Genomic DNA, 18,050 nt, shown 5'->3' with positions numbered 1-18,050 from the left:
TATGCTTGCACCTCATGGTACCAAAGCACCTCAAAGGTGCTAAAAACAAAATTACAAACATCTCAAAACAAACTGGTCAGACTACTGCTTGACCTTACTCCTAGAACCCACCTCACCCCTGTCCACTTTGACAACCTAGGATGGCTTAGAGTAGACGACAGAGTACAGCAACTTGCAATGGGCCTGGTCTACAAGATACACTACACGACCAAGGTACCCATGTACATGTCAAAATACTTCCCAAAGGTCAGTGAATACCACGATCACAACACCAGAGGGAGCTCCACAAATCATGTTAAACCCAGATTCGGCTCAAACAAGGGACTAAACACGTTTCGCAATTATGCCACATCAATGTGGAACGCCCTACCCAAAGCTGTAAAGGAATGTGAATCACTACCCACTGCAATTCGAAAAACTGGCCCCTGTAAATGTCCTAACCCAACCCCCTCCAATGTACAGTAATTTACCTAGTATGGTTTTGTCAATATTCCAATGTACAATTTTGTTTGTTTGTACAGTGTCCCCCCCCCCCCCCCAATGTACAGTTTTGCTTGTTTATACAGTGTTTCTCCCCCCCCCCCCCCACCTCCAATGTAAATTACCCAGTATGGTTGTCAATATCCCAATGTACCCAACCCCCCCCACACAACCCCACCCAACCTCCTCCAATGTACAGTTTCTACGTCAAATGTATATACTCCCTTTCCTTGACTCTTTTTGTATCACAAACAGTACTGTATTTGCAAATCTGGTATGTCATAAGTGTATAGATGTAGCAGTACTGTCTATCTGTATGTCATGTATGTCATATATGTCCTGATGAATTGAAAATGGGGGACCCTGATGTAAACAAGACGAAAGTCTTTCTCTGGTCTGCATCCCCTTAACAATTGTGAGTATTGAGCTGTACTGTATTGTACCCATTCTGCAATCTGTTAATAAAGTTTTCATAACGTTAAACACTAACACTACGATACCCAGAGCTCATCGAGCAAACCGGAAGCGGACATACGTAATCTTTCCTCGCCGCGTCACTCTAACGTTACCTCACCAGCAACTTATCTAATTTAACAGCAAATTAAAACATCTTTTCAAAATCTTTCTTCACATCTATATTTGTAAATTCCACATAACCTTAGATATTGTTCTTTAAACATTACGTAGGCCCCTTACCCACTCGCGAATTGAACTCCACCTCATACGTTAAGCTAAAACCAAAGATTTTCACCCATCACCCCGTTTTAAACAGCGTAAATACGACATTTCTCTCAGTTTTTAAAGCAATCAACTTATATACGCCAACTCCCCCACACCTTAGCTAGTATCCCTCCATTTTTAACAACAATCCGACAGTCGCAACATATTTAAAACACATAATATTCATCGCTAGTCATTACACGCTAAACCCTGCCGCTCTCGCAAGATGCTCGTATTTTCAAACCTCTTTGTCTAGTTTAGCGACACGACACGACAATTCAACATTACTTTTACAGTTATACTGTTTATTAAAACACACACGTATTTAACAACGACCTCAAGTACTTCCTATTTAGCTCCTGTATCATAACACAAGCGTATTTGTACGCTCTGTAAACGAGCACCTGGGGGGAGCCTCATGCGCATAGGCGTAGGGAACGAGCGTAGAGCGGCTGGTATTCACGAAGGAGAGAGCTGGCCAACGCTGGCCAATCAGAGAAACGCGGAAGTACATGTTGGTTGCCGAAAGTGTTCACGCGACCCGGATGCCTTGGGTGGAGTGGAGTGAGTTTAAGGAGGGTGAGTGTAACGGATGGTATCGTGAAGCGCAGTCGAGAAGGGCTGGGGTGAGTAGCGGTGCTATGGGTTAAACTCACTCTCACATCCTCAAAAGACGCATAGACACGGTACAAAGAAGTGAATTCACCTCTTGGTATAGCAGTCTGTGTTGCTGCCCGCGGTGTGGGAGACCGGGGTTCAACTCCCACTCGGGGCATCGAAGTTTGAGGTGACGTTGTCACAACCGTTACATATGCATGGGAAAATTATCTCTTTTTTGCATCTTGACCGGAAGAAAGTCACTGTGAAATTACCATAGTATTGTATCCATAGCTATAATATAGAATATAGTTATAGCTCTACAAACAAGGTGAGGGACTCCGTGGCAGTGAATAGATGGGGCCCGAAAACAGCGCAGCACTCAAAGTGTTAAGAAAACAATTGCCCTGTGTTGTACTTCCTAGAACTGGCTGTTTTGTGTGTTGCTTGAATTTCCACCCCACCCCCCCCCTTACACACACACACACACACCACTCCCTCCCTTACACACACACCCCTCCCTCCCCCATACCTGTCTTCTAGTTGTTTGGCTGTGCTGCTGCAGCTCAGGTGAAGACCAGCAGGGAGACAAAAGGCCAGTTCCTGTCTGTCAACATGGCCTTCTCCGTGGGGGTGATGGTAGCCATGTACCTCAGCAAGAACATCTCAGGTGAACCAACTCCTGCTACCAAACCAGCATTCATCCATGTCACTCCATCTCACCGTTTGTTCATTCACTCTTTCATTATTAACGTAACATCAGTGTCGGCCGTCATTCAGTCTAATGATTGATCACTTCATTGAATGGTTTGATTACTTATCACATTTATGCAAATGACATGTCGTCAGCTTGTGACTGCAACTTGTTCCTGTTTGCGGACGACTCAGCCCTGCTGGTCTCTGACAAGAACAAGTTACAGGTTGAAAAAACCCTCAGCTCGGAACTAGGCAAAATCTGCATATGGCTCGCTGATAACAAACTATCATTACACATGGGCAAAACAGAGTCCATTCTCTTCGGTTCAAATAACAAACTCAGCAAGACCGACGGCTTCTCAGTTACAGTGGGTGACAATATTGTCACAAGGAAAGATGAAATTACCTACCTGGGTTCCATCCTAGAGGCTAATCTCTCCTGTGACAAAATGGCATCCAATGTAATAAAAAAAGTCAACCAACGAACTCGATTCTTGTACCGGATCTCCTCTCTGGTAAACAAGAATACCCTGAGTGAAGACTCTGGCAGGAGCACTCATTCAAGGGTACTACGACTATGCTTGCACCTCATCGTACCAAAGCACCTCAAAGGCGCTAAAAACAAAATTACAAACATCTCAAAACAAACTGGTCAGACTACTGCTTGACCTTACTCCTAGAACCCACCTCACCCCTGCCCACTTTGACAACCTAGGATGGCTTAGAGTAGACGACAGAGTACAGCAACTTGCAATGGGCCTGGTCTACAAGATACACTACACGACCAAGGTACCCATGTACATGTCAAAATACTTCCCAAAGGTCAGTGAATACCACGATCACAACACCAGAGGGAGCTCCACAAATCATGTTAAACCCAGATTCGGCTCAAACAAGGGACTAAACACGTTTCGCAATTATGCCACATCAATGTGGAACGCCCTACCCAAAGCTGTAAAGGAATGTGAATCACTACCCACTTTCAAAACCACTCTCAAGGGACACCTACGGGAGACTGCAATTCGAAACTGGCCCCTGTAAATGTCCTAACCCAACCCCCTCCAATGTACAGTAGTTTACCTAGTATGGTTTTGTCAATATTCCAATGTACAATTTAGCTTGTTTGTACAGTGTCCCCCCCCCCCCAATGTACAGTTTTGCTTGTTTATACGGTGTTTCCCCCCCCCCCTCCCCCAACCACCTCCAATGTAAATGACCCAGTATGGTTGTCAATATCCCAATGTACCCAACCCCCCCCCCACACAACCCCACCCAACCTCCTACAATGTACAGTTTCTACATCAAATGTATACTCCCTTTTCTTGACTCTTTTTGTATCACAAACAGTACTGTATTTGCAAATCTGGTATGTCATAAATGTATAGATGTAGCAGTACTGTCTATCTGTATGTCATGTATGTCATATATGTCCTGATGAATTGAAAATGGGGGACCCTGATGTAAACAAGACGAAAGTATTTCTCTGGTCTGCATCCCCTTAACAATTGTGTGTATTGAGCTGTACTATATTGTACCCATTCTGCAATCTGTTAATAAAGTTTTCAATCAATCAATCAGATAAAAGCCTACACATAAGACTTAAGTGTAATATTGTACTCTGTTGTACAGAGTGTTACATTACTACTGTAGTGATATAGAATACATTTTTATTTCAAGAACGGGGGGAGGTTGGAGGTGGTGAGTTTGTAGCAGAGAAGGCAGGCAGGCAGTGGTGATCCTGAGGCAGAAGAAACACAGAACGAGCGAAGCACAAAAAACACAGAAAAACGGACAAAAAACCTGTAGAGGAATTATTTCCAAAGAGAGGCCTGAAACATCACTACCAAGTAGCTGAGTTAACAATCTGATGAAGAGTGACTGAAGATCACCGGGGTAGATGTACTGCAGGGCTGATGAGAAGATGGCTGACAGGTGTGGTTGCTGAGCAAGTGAGTGGAATGAGCTGATTGCCAGGAAGCTGCCCATATATGGGCTGCAGGAAGCTGCACTGATCTAAGCATGGCCTCTCCTGAGCTCTCCTGATATACTGTATCACACATGGTTACTACTGGGACTCGCAGACAGAAGAAAGGCATAGGTTAGCAGGGATTCTCAAGATCCACTACTGTAGTGGTTCTCAAAGTGTGGTCCGGGGAACCCCAGGGTTCATTGACGTGGCTTCCAGGGCGTCCCCAGCTAAATAGGGGAATATTTCTATTTCTATTCTCATCATAGGTTTCACCTCCTCTGTCATCTCTCCACCAACAGTAGAGACAGTTGTGTAATTCTGGACTAATTAATATTAAAGATTAAGATTAAACTGGACTTTGAAGAAGTCTTTTATTCATTGCACACATTGACAATGACAATGACATTTTCCTCTCTGCGTTTGACCCATCCCGCCGGGAGCAGACATGGGCTGTGGCGCGGGGCCACGCCCGGGGACCAATCCAAGTGCTCCTGTCCGTCTTCGTCAGGGACGCGACAGCGTTAGCGATCTGTTCTGCATGTTTTTCCATTGGGTTTATCTTATCGGGAGGGGAAACCCTTGTAGTGGGGCGGTTAAGCAAACTAATTGTGCATTTTATGAAAGAAGCATGAAACTTTCAGCATATCATCTACATACCCCAAGGTTTGATTTCAGACGTGGAAACACTTTCAGACTGACCTCTAGGGCTGACCCCTATTAGTCGATTAGTCGACTAATCGGTCGAAAGGAGCCGTAGTCGACTAACCAACCTCTTAGTAGAATACAAAAAAATATATATATAATTGATAATATTATTTTTTAATTTTTTATTATCATTCTTTCCAAAAGAAAAGAGGCCTACTGTAGAAGCGTGGCTAACGCTAATGGCACGCATACCAGAGGCTAACTGCCTACGAAAACAGGCACAGAGGCACTGAAAGAGGATTTCACCCATCTAATGAACACACTAGACTAGACAAATATCAAGATGTATCCATCAGTGGACCAATTGCATGCTTTTGCAGAGGACAAGAAGCCTTCAGTCGACTCCTTCAGACATTAAGCACCCCCACAGCCCAAATGGAATGATACAAAAAAAAATATTATACTTTTTTTTGTCGACCAATAGTCGACTAAGGGCAAATTTTGGCCAATCATAGTCGACCATCCAAATCCTTAGTCGGGGACAGCCCTACTGACCTCTGGTGACCTTGAGGGGTCATTGACCTCAGCATTGCATTTTTCCACTTTTCGTCCCATTATTCTCCTTTATATGTTTGTTAAAATGGCAGTTCTGTTCTAATAAAGACATTCACTAGCTCAGCCATGGCCTTGTGTCCATGTGTCAGTTTGTTGCATGATTTTACTGCAGTAGAGCAGCAGAGGGCAGTAGCCTGAAAAGAGTGCACATGAGAGAAGAGATTTTGATGTATGGACAGGTGAGAATTTTGATCATGTTCTTATTGATCAAATATTATTTCTAGCTGTTGATGATGAATGAAATGTTGATGATGATGAATGAAATTAAATTAAATGCAGTTAGCTATCTAGCTAGCAACTAGCTAGCTAGCTAGCCATTGTGTAATGTTAGCCAATCCACCTCCAACCTCTTCACCATTAATTCCTCCAAAGAGGGTGTTAATGACATTTTTCTCACTAAATATGTACAAAAATAAATACATGCGTAAAATAATACCAATATATACTTACATCTACAATATGGTATGTTCACTACAGGATTTTTGTATGTGTCAGCTAGCTACTGGCAAGGCAGCCTATGACACTCTTCAGCAATTTGATGCAACACAGTGCCTGCATCATGTCAAAACGCCATATCCTGATTGATCCAGCCCAGCCTTCTACATCTAAGAAGCTGGATTTCCCCACTAACTGGGAACTCTGTGCTCTCTGCCAAGTGGAAACAAGGGACGCTTTGCAATGCCCTGCCCACTCAAGCAAGCCACCACTAGGCAGTGATTATGTGTCATTGGCCAGGCATCTTCTTGAATTTCAAGAATTTGGACAGATACCCGCTGAGCTGGACCTAAACAGGCCCACCAAGTTACTGCTGCTAGCCTGTACAAGCTACTGCCCCTGGCCTACAATCAGCACTGCATACCTGAAGCGGCCCCTCCAACATTTGAATGGTGCCTACAGCGAGTCAGGGAAAGTGTGCATTTCGACTACTGGTTGAAAAACTTATCACTTGAAGTCCTCATGCTCATATACGTCAGATCACTGCGGGAGGGCAACTTTCAACTCTATGTGGAAACCCTCACACAGCTACTACCCTGGATGTTTGCTCTGGACCACACTCACTACTCCAGGTGGCTATCAGTGCATGTCCGTGACATGATGATCCTCTCTGATAAACAGCCAGCCATCCTGGAGGAGTTCCGTGTTGGAAAGTTTGTTGTGCATAAAACAAGTCACAAATTCTCTGATATTGCAATTGACCACTGCCACAAATAGAACAACGCACTCATCAAAGGATCTGGTGGAGCAGTTGGCCTGACAGAGAATCCTGGGGCACTGCATCGCTGGATGGTGGCAGGTCCAGAAATGGCCAGAATGACTACAGATTTCGAGAATGAAAGTGAAAATCGTCACCACGAGCAGCAGCCAGCAGTGCAAGAAACCTTCATAAAACATGTTAGGTCCCTCAGAGCAGTGATCGAAGAGATGGGGAACCCATTTCTTGAAGAGAGTCAGGATCTCCTGGTGCTTGACTCTAAAGACATCATGAGTTCATCAGTTGCAGACACAGTAAGGAAAGTGGAGTCCCTTGGTGCACAACAGTACAAGCCCTTTGTGGAAGAACGCCTGGAGCAGCAAACAAAGCCAGTCACAGATACCCTGCCCAAGAACAAATTGCCTCTGTTCAGCTGCCCACCAGTGAAAACACAGTCAAAGCAGAAGATACAACTTGAAGCACTGAAGCGTGATTGCAATCTCTTCCCGCGGCTGTATGTGGCTTGTCAAACACGTGATGGCAATCTGGATCAGTTCTTCAGTCATGAAAACCAGGAAGCACCACCATCTTTATCTCAAGGAGGGAAGATGCGGCTTGGTACAAAAGCAGACCTCTTGCACTGCATAATGATTGATGACACTGACTCACAACCTCCTCCTGTGGTTGATGCTGTGTTCCTTGATGGTGCAGCTGTGGTCCAGATGCTGAATCCTGGTCCAGCAAAGACCTTCTCACGAGGAAGCAGACACACGCTTGCTTCTGCATGTGTCAGATGCTGTTCAGAAGGGTTGCAAGAAGGTGACTATTCGTACTGTTGACACCGATGTTGTAGTCCTGGCCGTGGACATGTTTAGGAAGATCAAGCCAGAGGAAATGTGGATTGCTCTTGGTAGTGGAACCAACCTCAGATATATTGGCATTCATGAAATAGCCAACAAGCTGGGTCCAAGTACCTGTGCTGCTCTCCCATTGTTCCACGCACTCACAGTGTTGAAGTCAGAGGTTCTGTGTAGGATTGTTAGTAACTGTCTAACTGCATATATAACTGTTTCCACTAGAGGGCGCTCTAGGCGGAGCACTAGTGGACGCTCTGCGTCTCATTGCATATATCTCGCTTCAGCATATATACACTGAATAAATTTCAAAATGTACCTTTAAATGCCAGCATTCATCTGGCCACACCCCCATCCGCTTACCTATATAAGCAGGGGTGGTGCCACACACTCATCTCCTTCCCAACAAATTTCACCACAATGAAAAATCAAGGGCCGCAGCGGCGTCTAGACGCAGAGCGTCCACTAGTGTTAACAGAACTTGGTTATAGTCATAACCTAACGTTCTGTATCACACTAGCTCCCGCTCTGCGTCTCATTGCATAATAGGAGCTGAGCGGGAGCTAGAAGCTCGACAAATACACCCCGCTGAGGCCCCCCACAGCCATCAGATCAGGGAGGACCGAGCCCCCCCGACCCCCCCTAATGGAGGGCACCCCCCCTATTAGAGGTTTCCCGGGAGGGCGACGGACCCGACCGTGCGAAGAGGCACTCAAGCAACTCAACGCACAGGGTGAGCAGACCGTGGCCTGACCCCACGACTACACACACGCACAACCCGCATGCCACCCGGGAACGAACGGAGGGAACAACCTCGTTACTGCCCCCTAGAATCACGGGGTCAAGGGTAAACCCAACCCCGTGGCAAAGCCGTAGCAGCGGAGCGCGAAGGAAGACCCAGACCCACCAAAGGGACTGGACCCCCTGGAACGGGGGCCCGGAGAAGTCCATGATGTCAGCATCAAGACTCCACCAGGTGGGCACTTAGTGACCCCGCCCCCCACATCGCCAGCGTATTCGGACAAAGGCCCCTCAGCCGAGCGGGCCCTGTCCCCCCAATAGTACACCGCCTGGCACACTGACCCTGCAGAACAGGCAGTCAGCATGGCCGTAAGCACACGAAAAAGGTTAACCAACGGAAGCAGGCAGCGCACCGGGGAAAAACCAGGCAACAGGCTGTTAACCCTAGCCTGGAGACTGCGGACGAGACAGGCGCCAGAGGAGACAGCTGAACACAGCCGCCCCGGCGGAAGGGGCGTAAGCTGGCGGTGTTGCATGACCAAGCCTCCATTAAAAAAAACCCACCCAGAGGGGTTGAGGCAGAGAAGGCTGACACGATTGGCAGACGTCATGAACGTGCAGGGGCACCCTCAAACGGTGAACCCGGGAGTTGACACTGCTCCAACACACCAGGGAATCAACCACCTTGGTGTTACTCAATGCGGTGGTTGTTCCTATAACCCCTCAAGAAAAAACTCCAAAACACACCTGCGGGTATACACCAGCTATACCGCAGTACAAGTGTTTTAGTTTTCCAAAAAAGGGTTAACCCAGGTGTAACTGAGGGGTACAATTCCCTGACTGTATTGTTAGATATGATATTTAATACCACTACCTCATGTACTTTAACTTCTGGCCACCCAGTACAAGATATAAGTATGATGAACACTTTCCCACCTGATGAAACGAACCAACACAAATGTACCAAATCGAAGGTTTAATACAGCAAAGGGTGTATACAACGATCACTTAATTACATTTATGATTTGAAATATGGAATATGCACTTTTATGGCAAATGAGTATTCGTATGTAAATCAACATTGAATGTCCAATCTCTGGTTGCGCAGGGAGTAAGTATACAACCTGGAATATTTAGGAAAACGATAGCGATGGTACTTAAATGATTATAGCTGGATACACTAAGGGGGGGGGGGGGTCCCGCTGGTTGTAAGACAGTAGGAGGGGGGGGTTAGAGAAGCCGCTGGCGGTATCCCATCTGGCCGACGGTGTCTTGGGAGAATCCAAAGTCTTGGACACGGTGCCCACAGAACCTTGGGCCGCAGACGAATACAGCTGGACCCTCGGTGGAACGGTATCTGCCGGTCCACAACGGAGAGACGTGAGGCGACCTCACGTGTAGAGCGCCGTCTCACCTGGAGTCCTCTCCGGGGGGTAATTCCAACACTCAGCAGTGTTGGCCTTTATCCATGGAATAATCAAAGCACACAAAGCATAATCCAAGCCGTGGAAGGCTCGCCGTCGTCTGGGTAGAGTAATCCAATATACAGGTCCAGTCGCTCTTGGCCCGGAGCTCCTCGGATGCAATCACCACTAGGGGTCTGACCAGCCTGGTTAAGCGTCCAGATAACGTCAGGAACGATGGGGGTACTGATAACTGTAGAACTCTAACCGAACGATGCACCATACATAAATAGACTATTATTATGTTAATAGAATACGTCCAACTCGACGGTATGGTGCCAAACTATGACCATTCAACTATTAATCTACACGATATCTCAATGCCTATTCTGGGCCAAGTAGGCCTTACTACACCGCACGTGCGTCGTGGGGAGGCTTTTGCGTCTGTCACTCTGTTGGAGGGTAAAGAACTGGACTAAAAGAAAAGTTCTACTTTACTGGCGCCATATATATATGCGCTATGAACAAATAGTACCATTCGTATTTCGCCCGACATATTACTGCGCGGAACCGGGGGTTTGCCTCGACATGTTAGGCGGCACGATTGAACTTGGACCTAGGGGTATGGCAACCTGGCGCCAGGTTCTCGTCCAATGGTAGAATGAAACTATTATGGGCTGTTTAGTAGAAACGGGGATATTCAATGCATATTGTACAAGGAATATACAGGGGATATCAAACGATATACAAATACAATTAAATATATATATATAAATAAATATACATATTCGGTTTAATCTGATCCTTCACAACAGCCGCCCCCTAATTAGTCCCACCTAATTAGCTAAGCAGAGACAGATTAACCGCACTGTCTACCACTCAAGGTCCGCTGTAAGGGTCAGTCAACTCACAAAGTCATAGGGTCATGGTCATCATCGATAGTATCTGGGAGTCGGGGCAGTTCTATGAGCCTCGCCACGGGACGTGTGTAAGTGCGCCCTTGGACGAGTACTTCAGCTGCTCGGACCTTGCCATCGGCACCGGTGATCACTTTGCTTACGCGGCCAGCCGGCCACATAGCTCTGGGTAGTGACTGGTCAATAATCATGACGACTGTTCCTTCTGTCAAATTGTCTCTCTCTTTTACCCACTTCTGGCGGGTCTGTAGAGATGGTAGGTAGTGAAGTAGGAAGCTGCTCCAAAACTTGTCAGCTAGTACTTGGCTGTACCTCCACATTCTTCGGCCGTTCGCTTCTTCAGGCCTGTACATTGTCTGGGGTAGCGCGGGGTCCAGCCGCCCCATTAGGAGTGTGTTGGGGGTGACTGGGTCGACATCTGCTACATCACTGGAGACGTAACCGAGGGGCTTTGAGTTCAATACTCCCTCGATCTCCGTGAGGACTGTCATTAGGACTTCCTCTGCCACAGTCTGGGCTCCGAGTACGGCGTACAGGGCTGTCTTTATAGAACGTACTTCTCGTTCCCAGGTTCCACCGAAGTGGGGTGCGTTCGGGGGATTAAACTGGAAGTCAATCTGGGCTGGAGCGAGGTGGGTCTTAAGTTCTGGGCCCATAGCTTGGAAGCTCTCTCTCAGCTCTCTTTCTCCGCCTTTGAAGTTGGTCCCGTGATCAGACAACAATGTAGACGGTTTTCCTTTCCGTGATGTGAATCTCCGGAAGGCCATAAGGAATGAGTCTGTGCTCATGGTCGGAAGGAGCTCGATATGTATCGCTCTGGTGGTCATGCATTTGAATACAATACCCCACCGCTTCTCGGTGCCTCTTCCTCTCTTTATATACAACGGGCCAAAGCAGTCCATGCCTGTGGAGTGGAATGGCTTGTCGCCGATTCGGAGGCGACAGGGGGGTAAGTCAGCCATCCGTGGTATGCTGGGCTGCGCGCGCCACTTACGGCAGTCTAGACAGGTTCGCTGGAAGCGCCGTACTGCTTCTCTCCCTTGCAATATCCAATAACGACGTCTGATCTCCGCGAAGACTCTCTCTGCTCCTGCGTGGTGTACATCCTCGTCGTATTTCTTTATGATCAGCTCTGTGACCTTGTGTCGGCTGTTCAAGACGATCGGGTGCTTAATGTCATCTGGTAGATCGGGGGCTCTCCGCAGGCGACCACCCACTCTGATGAGATTATGTGCGTCACTCTCTGGTGCCAGGTGAATCAGTCTGCTGTCTGATGGGACGGGGTTTCCTCCCTGTAGACAGTCTAGCTCATCGGGGAACGAGTCTCTCTGGGCTCGTTGTAGTAGAAGAAGTTCTGCTTCTTCGTAGTCAGCTGCTGACATGTCAGTGGTGGACTGAATCTCTGGGTGGTGCCGCAGGAATGTTCTTTGTTGCGCACTCTCTAGGGTAATGCAGTCATCTATGTTGGGGTCTGTGGAGGCGACAGTGCTCAGTCCACAGAACATAGGCTTCTTGTTCTCAGCCTCCTCGTTACTTGCTTCCCTCGGGGTGGGCGTAGGCCAATCTCCTTCCGGGAGCTTGAGGAATGCTGGTCCGTCACTGTAGATGTTGCGACGGGTTAGGTCATCCAGGGACATTCCCCGGGTGATGACGTCAGCTGGGTTGTGTTTGGTGTCCACATACCTCCAGCTTGCTTCTTCTGTTAATTCTTGAATCTCGGTGACTCTGACTCCCACGAAGACTTTGTATCTGCATGAATCAGACTTAATCCATGTGAGTACTGTCGTGGAATCTGACCACAAGATTGTTCTATGCACCGGAATGGTGAGTTCACGTTGGATTAACGTGGCTAGATGCGCTCCTGCGAGGGCTGCGCAGAGCTCTAGACGTGGGATAGATTGTTGCTTACGTGGGGCTATTCTTGAGCGGGCCAGGATGAAAGCAGTGTGTATCTTTCCTCCCATCTCTTGGGCACGCAAATAGGCAACCGATCCGTAGGCTACTTCGGAGGCGTCGCTGAAGACGTGTAGCTCAATCTCGCATGTCTCTGGCCTCACTGTGGATGGGAAGTAGCTGCGGTGTATATTGACACCTGGGAGTGAGCGGAGTTCCGTCTCCCACTCTCTCCATGTTGAGGCAAGGTGTGCGGGTATTGGGTCGTCCCAGCCCTGGTCCTTGTCCCATAGTGCTCGTACAATCATCTTTGCCCTGGTGGTGTAAGGTAGAATACATCCCAACGGGTCATATTGTCTGGCGAGTGTTCTGTACACACTCCGTCTGGTGGTCGGTATCGCCGCCGACCTTCCCTGCTCTGGAGCCAAGGGTTTGTGTCTATAGTGGAGCGAGTCTGTTTTGAAGCGCCAGACTAGTCCTAGTGTCATTTCTTGGGCTTCTCCTGGGATTGTCGCCATCCAGGTCTCGCTGCTGGCAGCCTTGTCCGCGGAGGAGAGGCTGCGCAATACGTGCGGGTCGCTGCTGGCCCACTGCCTGAGATCAAAGCCGCCTTTGATTAGGGAGGCGCGTAACTTGATTAGGAGAGCCTCGGCTTCTTCTTGAGTCGAGACGCTTTGTAAACAGTTGTCCACGTAGAAACTGTTCTTCACACTGTGTTGGACCTCTTCATCTGCTGCTGGGTCCTCTGCGACCTCGGGGTTGAGGTTGCGCAATGCTGGGGGGTCGCTGCTGGCCCGCTGCCGGAGATCAAAGCCGTCTTTGATCAGGGAGGCGCGGAGCAGCGCGCGACGTCGCCAGTCTATTTTCTTCTCGACATGCTGCAGGAGTGTGGTGTCTCCTGTCACTCTGGAGTGGAAGCAGCTAGTGGCTGCTGTTCGGTTGAGAGATTTAGCGAGGGGGCCTTGTAATGTCCATCCTAGGCGGGTCTCGACTGCTGCAGGACAGCCTCGGGGGCCTGTATGGACCCGGTCAATCGGGACTATGAGTTCTGCATGGTCGGAGCCTATCAACAGGGTCGGGGTAGCGCCGTCTATGAGCGGGATAGGTAATTGGCGCAGGTGCACATATTTATCCATCAACTTGGTGACAGGGTAGGTGTACTGCGATAGTCCTATTTCTTGGCTGGTGAAAGCATTTGTGATCTTGTACCGTCGCTCTGGCTGCCCGTTGGCTGCGATAGTGAAGGAGACATTCTCGCCCTTTATCGTCTTTAAATCTCTTCTTATTGTCCGAATCGTCATTTCGTTCTTGCTCCCCCGCAGTCCCAGCTGGGTCGCAGCGGAGGCGAGCAGAAGGGTCTTCTCTGACCCGTCATCAAGGACGGCGTAAGTGTCCATGACTTTATCTTGGTAGCTCAATGTCACACGGACTACCTTTAAGAGCACTTGAGCTCCGTTGCTGCTGGCGGGGTCAATGTACATGACACTTGCCTTGGTGCCGCTCCGTGGTGCAGGTATAGGCCGTCTTCCGTTACTATCATGTAGTATATCTAGATGGGCTCCATCGCACCGGCTGCACCTTTTCTTTAGGCGGCATTCGGCTGCCATGTGGGGCCGCGCACATCGATAACAGCGCCGGTTGGACTTTATCCATTGGCTCACTTCTTCTGCATTCATCTTTGTGAATGAGTCGCATTGTGACAGCCAGTGTTCTTTCTCACAGTAGGGACACGCTATCTTCCACTTCTCTTTTCTCGAGGGGGTGCTGTGACTCTTACTGCTCGGTACTGACTCTGATTGGTGCATGACAGTCACCGATCTTCTTCCATCATTTATTCTCCTGGGTCCCTCTCTGGAGCTTGGCGTGCTCCGCCCGAAGGTGTCCAGTCGTAAGCTGCTGACCTCTCTCGCCAGGAAGTCGGCCAGATCAAGGAGGGATGGCTCGGGGCCGTCGGGATCTCGGTAGTCCCTCTGCCGCCTAAAGCGCTCCTGTCTTGCGGGTGGCAGCTTCTCCAAAATCCTCTCAACGTTAGAGTTGGCGTATAGCTCATGCATGCCCTTCTCCCGTTGAGCTCCCAGCATCCCCACCAGGGACTGCACTTTGATTGACAGGTCGTCTAGTGAGCGATTGTCTGTGGCTGGGTGTAGGCGGTCAATGTGCCTTATCTCCTGGATTACGTAATCCCATATACGTCCATATCTCTGATCCAGCGCTGCAAGGGCCGCTGTGTATGGGGTCGAGGAGGTAGCATAGGCTAGCGCTATATTGTGCGCTCGCGGTACTTTCAGGTGCTTCAGTAATATTGCATACTTGTGGCGTTCATCAGCGACATCCACCATCATTGTCTCTAAGCACATCCGGAGCTCCGTGTACTGTGCTCGACTCTCATAGGCGAAGTCTGGGAATGACGGCGTGGCGTTGTATGACGCCGTGGATGGCTGATACATCGGCGAGCGTTGGGGGAGAGACCTCCTGGGCGAGTCCCCTCTTGCGCCTCGCTGTGGGCTGGTACTGGCAGGGTACCATGGCCCGCTGGTCCAGGTACTGTTCCTCGGGGCTGGTCGTGCGTCGTGCTCACCCGTGAATAGAGTCGGGGGTCTGTAGCGCAGCGCCGCGGGGGTATAGCCTGGACTGTATGGGACCTCCTGGTCCGGTGGAGTACTGTGCTGTCGTCGGGCTTGGTTCTCCTCTTCTCCCTCTTCTTCCTCTATCAAATCTTCCAGATCCTGTAATCGTTTATTTAGCTTCTCCGCAGTGTATGCCGCTCCTTCCTTGTAGCTGGGTCTCGCTTGGACCGGTATGGGAAGGGGGTCTGCGGGGGGTCTAGACTCGGTCTGTTGGTCAAGTTCAGGGTCGCTTGCTCGTTGCGGTGACGCTGCTCTTGACTGTTGTCTCGACGAGTTCCTCGAGCCCCTGGCGGAGGGAGAGGGAGTTGTCCTTTTGATCAGCTGCTCTATTAGTTGCGCTTGTAGTCTGTCGCGCTCTGCGTCTCTTTGGGCACCGGCAGCGGCGCGCTGGGCGTCGGCGGCGGCGCGCTCTGTTTCTCTTTGGGCACCGGCAGCGGCGCGCTGGGCGTCGTCGGCGGCGCGCTCTGTTTCTCTTTGGGCACCGGCAGCGGCGCGCTGGGCGTCGGCCCGGTCTCTTGCCATATTCTCTTCCATCTGGAAGCGTCTCATCTCCAGACGTGTGCGCTGTTCTTCGCTCCGTTGCTGCGCTTGGAGGTGTTCGCGCTCGCCAAGCATCTGTGCTTGGAGACGATCGCGCTCGGCAGAGGCTGTCAGGCTGACGAGGAACGCCTGTTGTAGTATCCTCTCCGCTTCGCTGGGGGAAGGCGGTTGTGGAGGTGAGCCGCTCCTGCGTGAGCCGCTCCTGGGGGTACTCGTTGGGGAGTCCTGGAGCTCTAGTTCCTCGGCGCTCTCCTCCTCTTCTTCCGTGCAGAGTTCTCTCTCTGTAGGGTTGTCTTCCTCCCGGGGCTGTTCGGGGACTACTTCTTGAGTAGTGGCGGGGGGTAAAGGCATGTCAATTCCCTCCTGGTCCCCACCGTGGGCTTGGTCAGTTACATTAGGACCTACTAGGGCCTCGGTGGTTGGGGAAACCTGGTCGTTAAGGTCAGACATAATTTTACTTTCTACTTTTACCGCGTTTACCGTTTGTCGAAGGCTAGGTAGTTGACTGACAGTGTAAGCCTCTAAGTACTGAGGTGTCTGTCGTCTGCGCCGCGGGCGTTCTAGGTTAGGAGGATCGTTTCGTGGAGTGTTCATCATAGGCCATTTCGATATTAATAACACTATATTAATATTACACTAGTTACCCTCCGGCTCGAAGGACCAATTGTAACTGAGGGGTACAATTCCCTGACTGTATTGTTAGATATGATATTTAATACCACTACCTCATGTACTTTAACTTCTGGCCACCCAGTACAAGATATAAGTATGATGAACACTTTCCCACCTGATGAAACGAACCAACACAAATGTACCAAATCGAAGGTTTAATACAGCAAAGGGTGTATACAACGATCACTTAATTACATTTATGATTTGAAATATGGAATATGCACTTTTATGGCAAATGAGTATTCGTAGGTAAATCAACATTGAATGTCCAATCTCTGGTTGCGCAGGGAGTAAGTATACAACCTGGAATATTTAGGAAAACGATAGCGATGGTACTTAAATGATTATAGCTGGATACACTAAGGGGGGGGGGGTCCCGCTGGTTGTAAGACAGTAGGAGGGGGGGGTTAGAGAAGCCGCTGGCGGTATCCCATCTGGCCGACGGTGTCTTGGGAGAATCCAAAGTCTTGGACACGGTGCCCACAGAACCTCGGGCCGCAGACGAATACAGCTGGACCCTCGGTGGAACGGTATCTGCCGGTCCACAACGGAGAGACGTGAGGCGACCTCACGTGTAGAGCGCCGTCTCACCTGGAGTCCTCTCCGGGGGGTAATTCCAACACTCAGCAGTGTTGGCCTTTATCCATGGAATAATCAAAGCACACAAAGCATAATCCAAGCCGTGGAAGGCTCGCCGTCGTCTGGGTAGAGTAATCCAATATACAGGTCCAGTCGCTCTTGGCCCGGAGCTCCTCGGATGCAATCACCACTAGGGGTCTGACCAGCCTGGTTAAGCGTCCAGATAACGTCAGGAACGATGGGGGTACTGATAACTGTAGAACTCTAACCGAACGATGCACCATACATAAATAGACTATTATTATCTTAATAGAATACGTCCAACTCGACGGTATGGTGCCAAACTATGACCATTCAACTATTAATCTACACGATATCTCAATGCCTATTCTGGGCCAAGTAGGCCTTACTACACCGCACGTGCGTCGTGGGGAGGCTTTTGCGTCTGTCACTCTGTTGGAGGGTAAAGAACTGGACTAAAAGAAAAGTTCTACTTTACTGGCGCCATATATATATGCGCTATGAACAAATAGTACCATTCGTATTTCGCCCGACATATTACTGCGCGGAACCGGGGGTTTGCCTCGACATGTTAGGCGGCACGATTGAACTTGGACCTAGGGGTATGGCAACCTGGCGCCAGGTTCTCGTCCAATGGTAGAATGAAACTATTATGGGCTGTTTAGTAGAAACGGGGATATTCAATGCATATTGTACAAGGAATATACAGGGGATATCAAACGATATACAAATACAATTAAATATATATATATAAATAAATATACATATTCGGTTTAATCTGATCCTTCACAACACCAGGCCTACGGGTCGACGAAACATTACTTCGGACCGGGCCCGGCGATACCCCAACAGGCCCCTCTTCGCCATGCGTGAGAGAGGAGCGAAAAAG

At 49.1% G+C, this 18,050-nt stretch overlaps 1 protein-coding gene across 1 annotated transcript in view; it reads left to right on the top strand.

The window, feature by feature from the left end:
- Positions 1–18,050, top strand: part of aqp10a (aquaporin 10a) — a gene marked incomplete at both ends in the record, with an annotated part of 33,748 nt that overhangs the window by 4,519 nt on the left and 11,179 nt on the right. The window contains one exon of the mRNA XM_084336721.1: positions 2,341–2,467. Within this exon, the coding sequence (XP_084192847.1) occupies positions 2,341–2,467 (127 nt within the window). The remainder of the gene's footprint in view (positions 1–2,340; positions 2,468–18,050) is intronic.

The sequence above is a fragment of the Notolepis coatsorum genome (genome assembly GCF_963971535.1).
Source record: "Notolepis coatsorum genome assembly, chromosome: 19".
NCBI classification, from domain to species: Eukaryota; Metazoa; Chordata; class Actinopteri; order Aulopiformes; family Paralepididae; genus Notolepis; species Notolepis coatsorum.
Note: the sequence above shows the minus strand (reverse complement) of the source record. Positions and strands in the feature narration are given on the sequence as shown.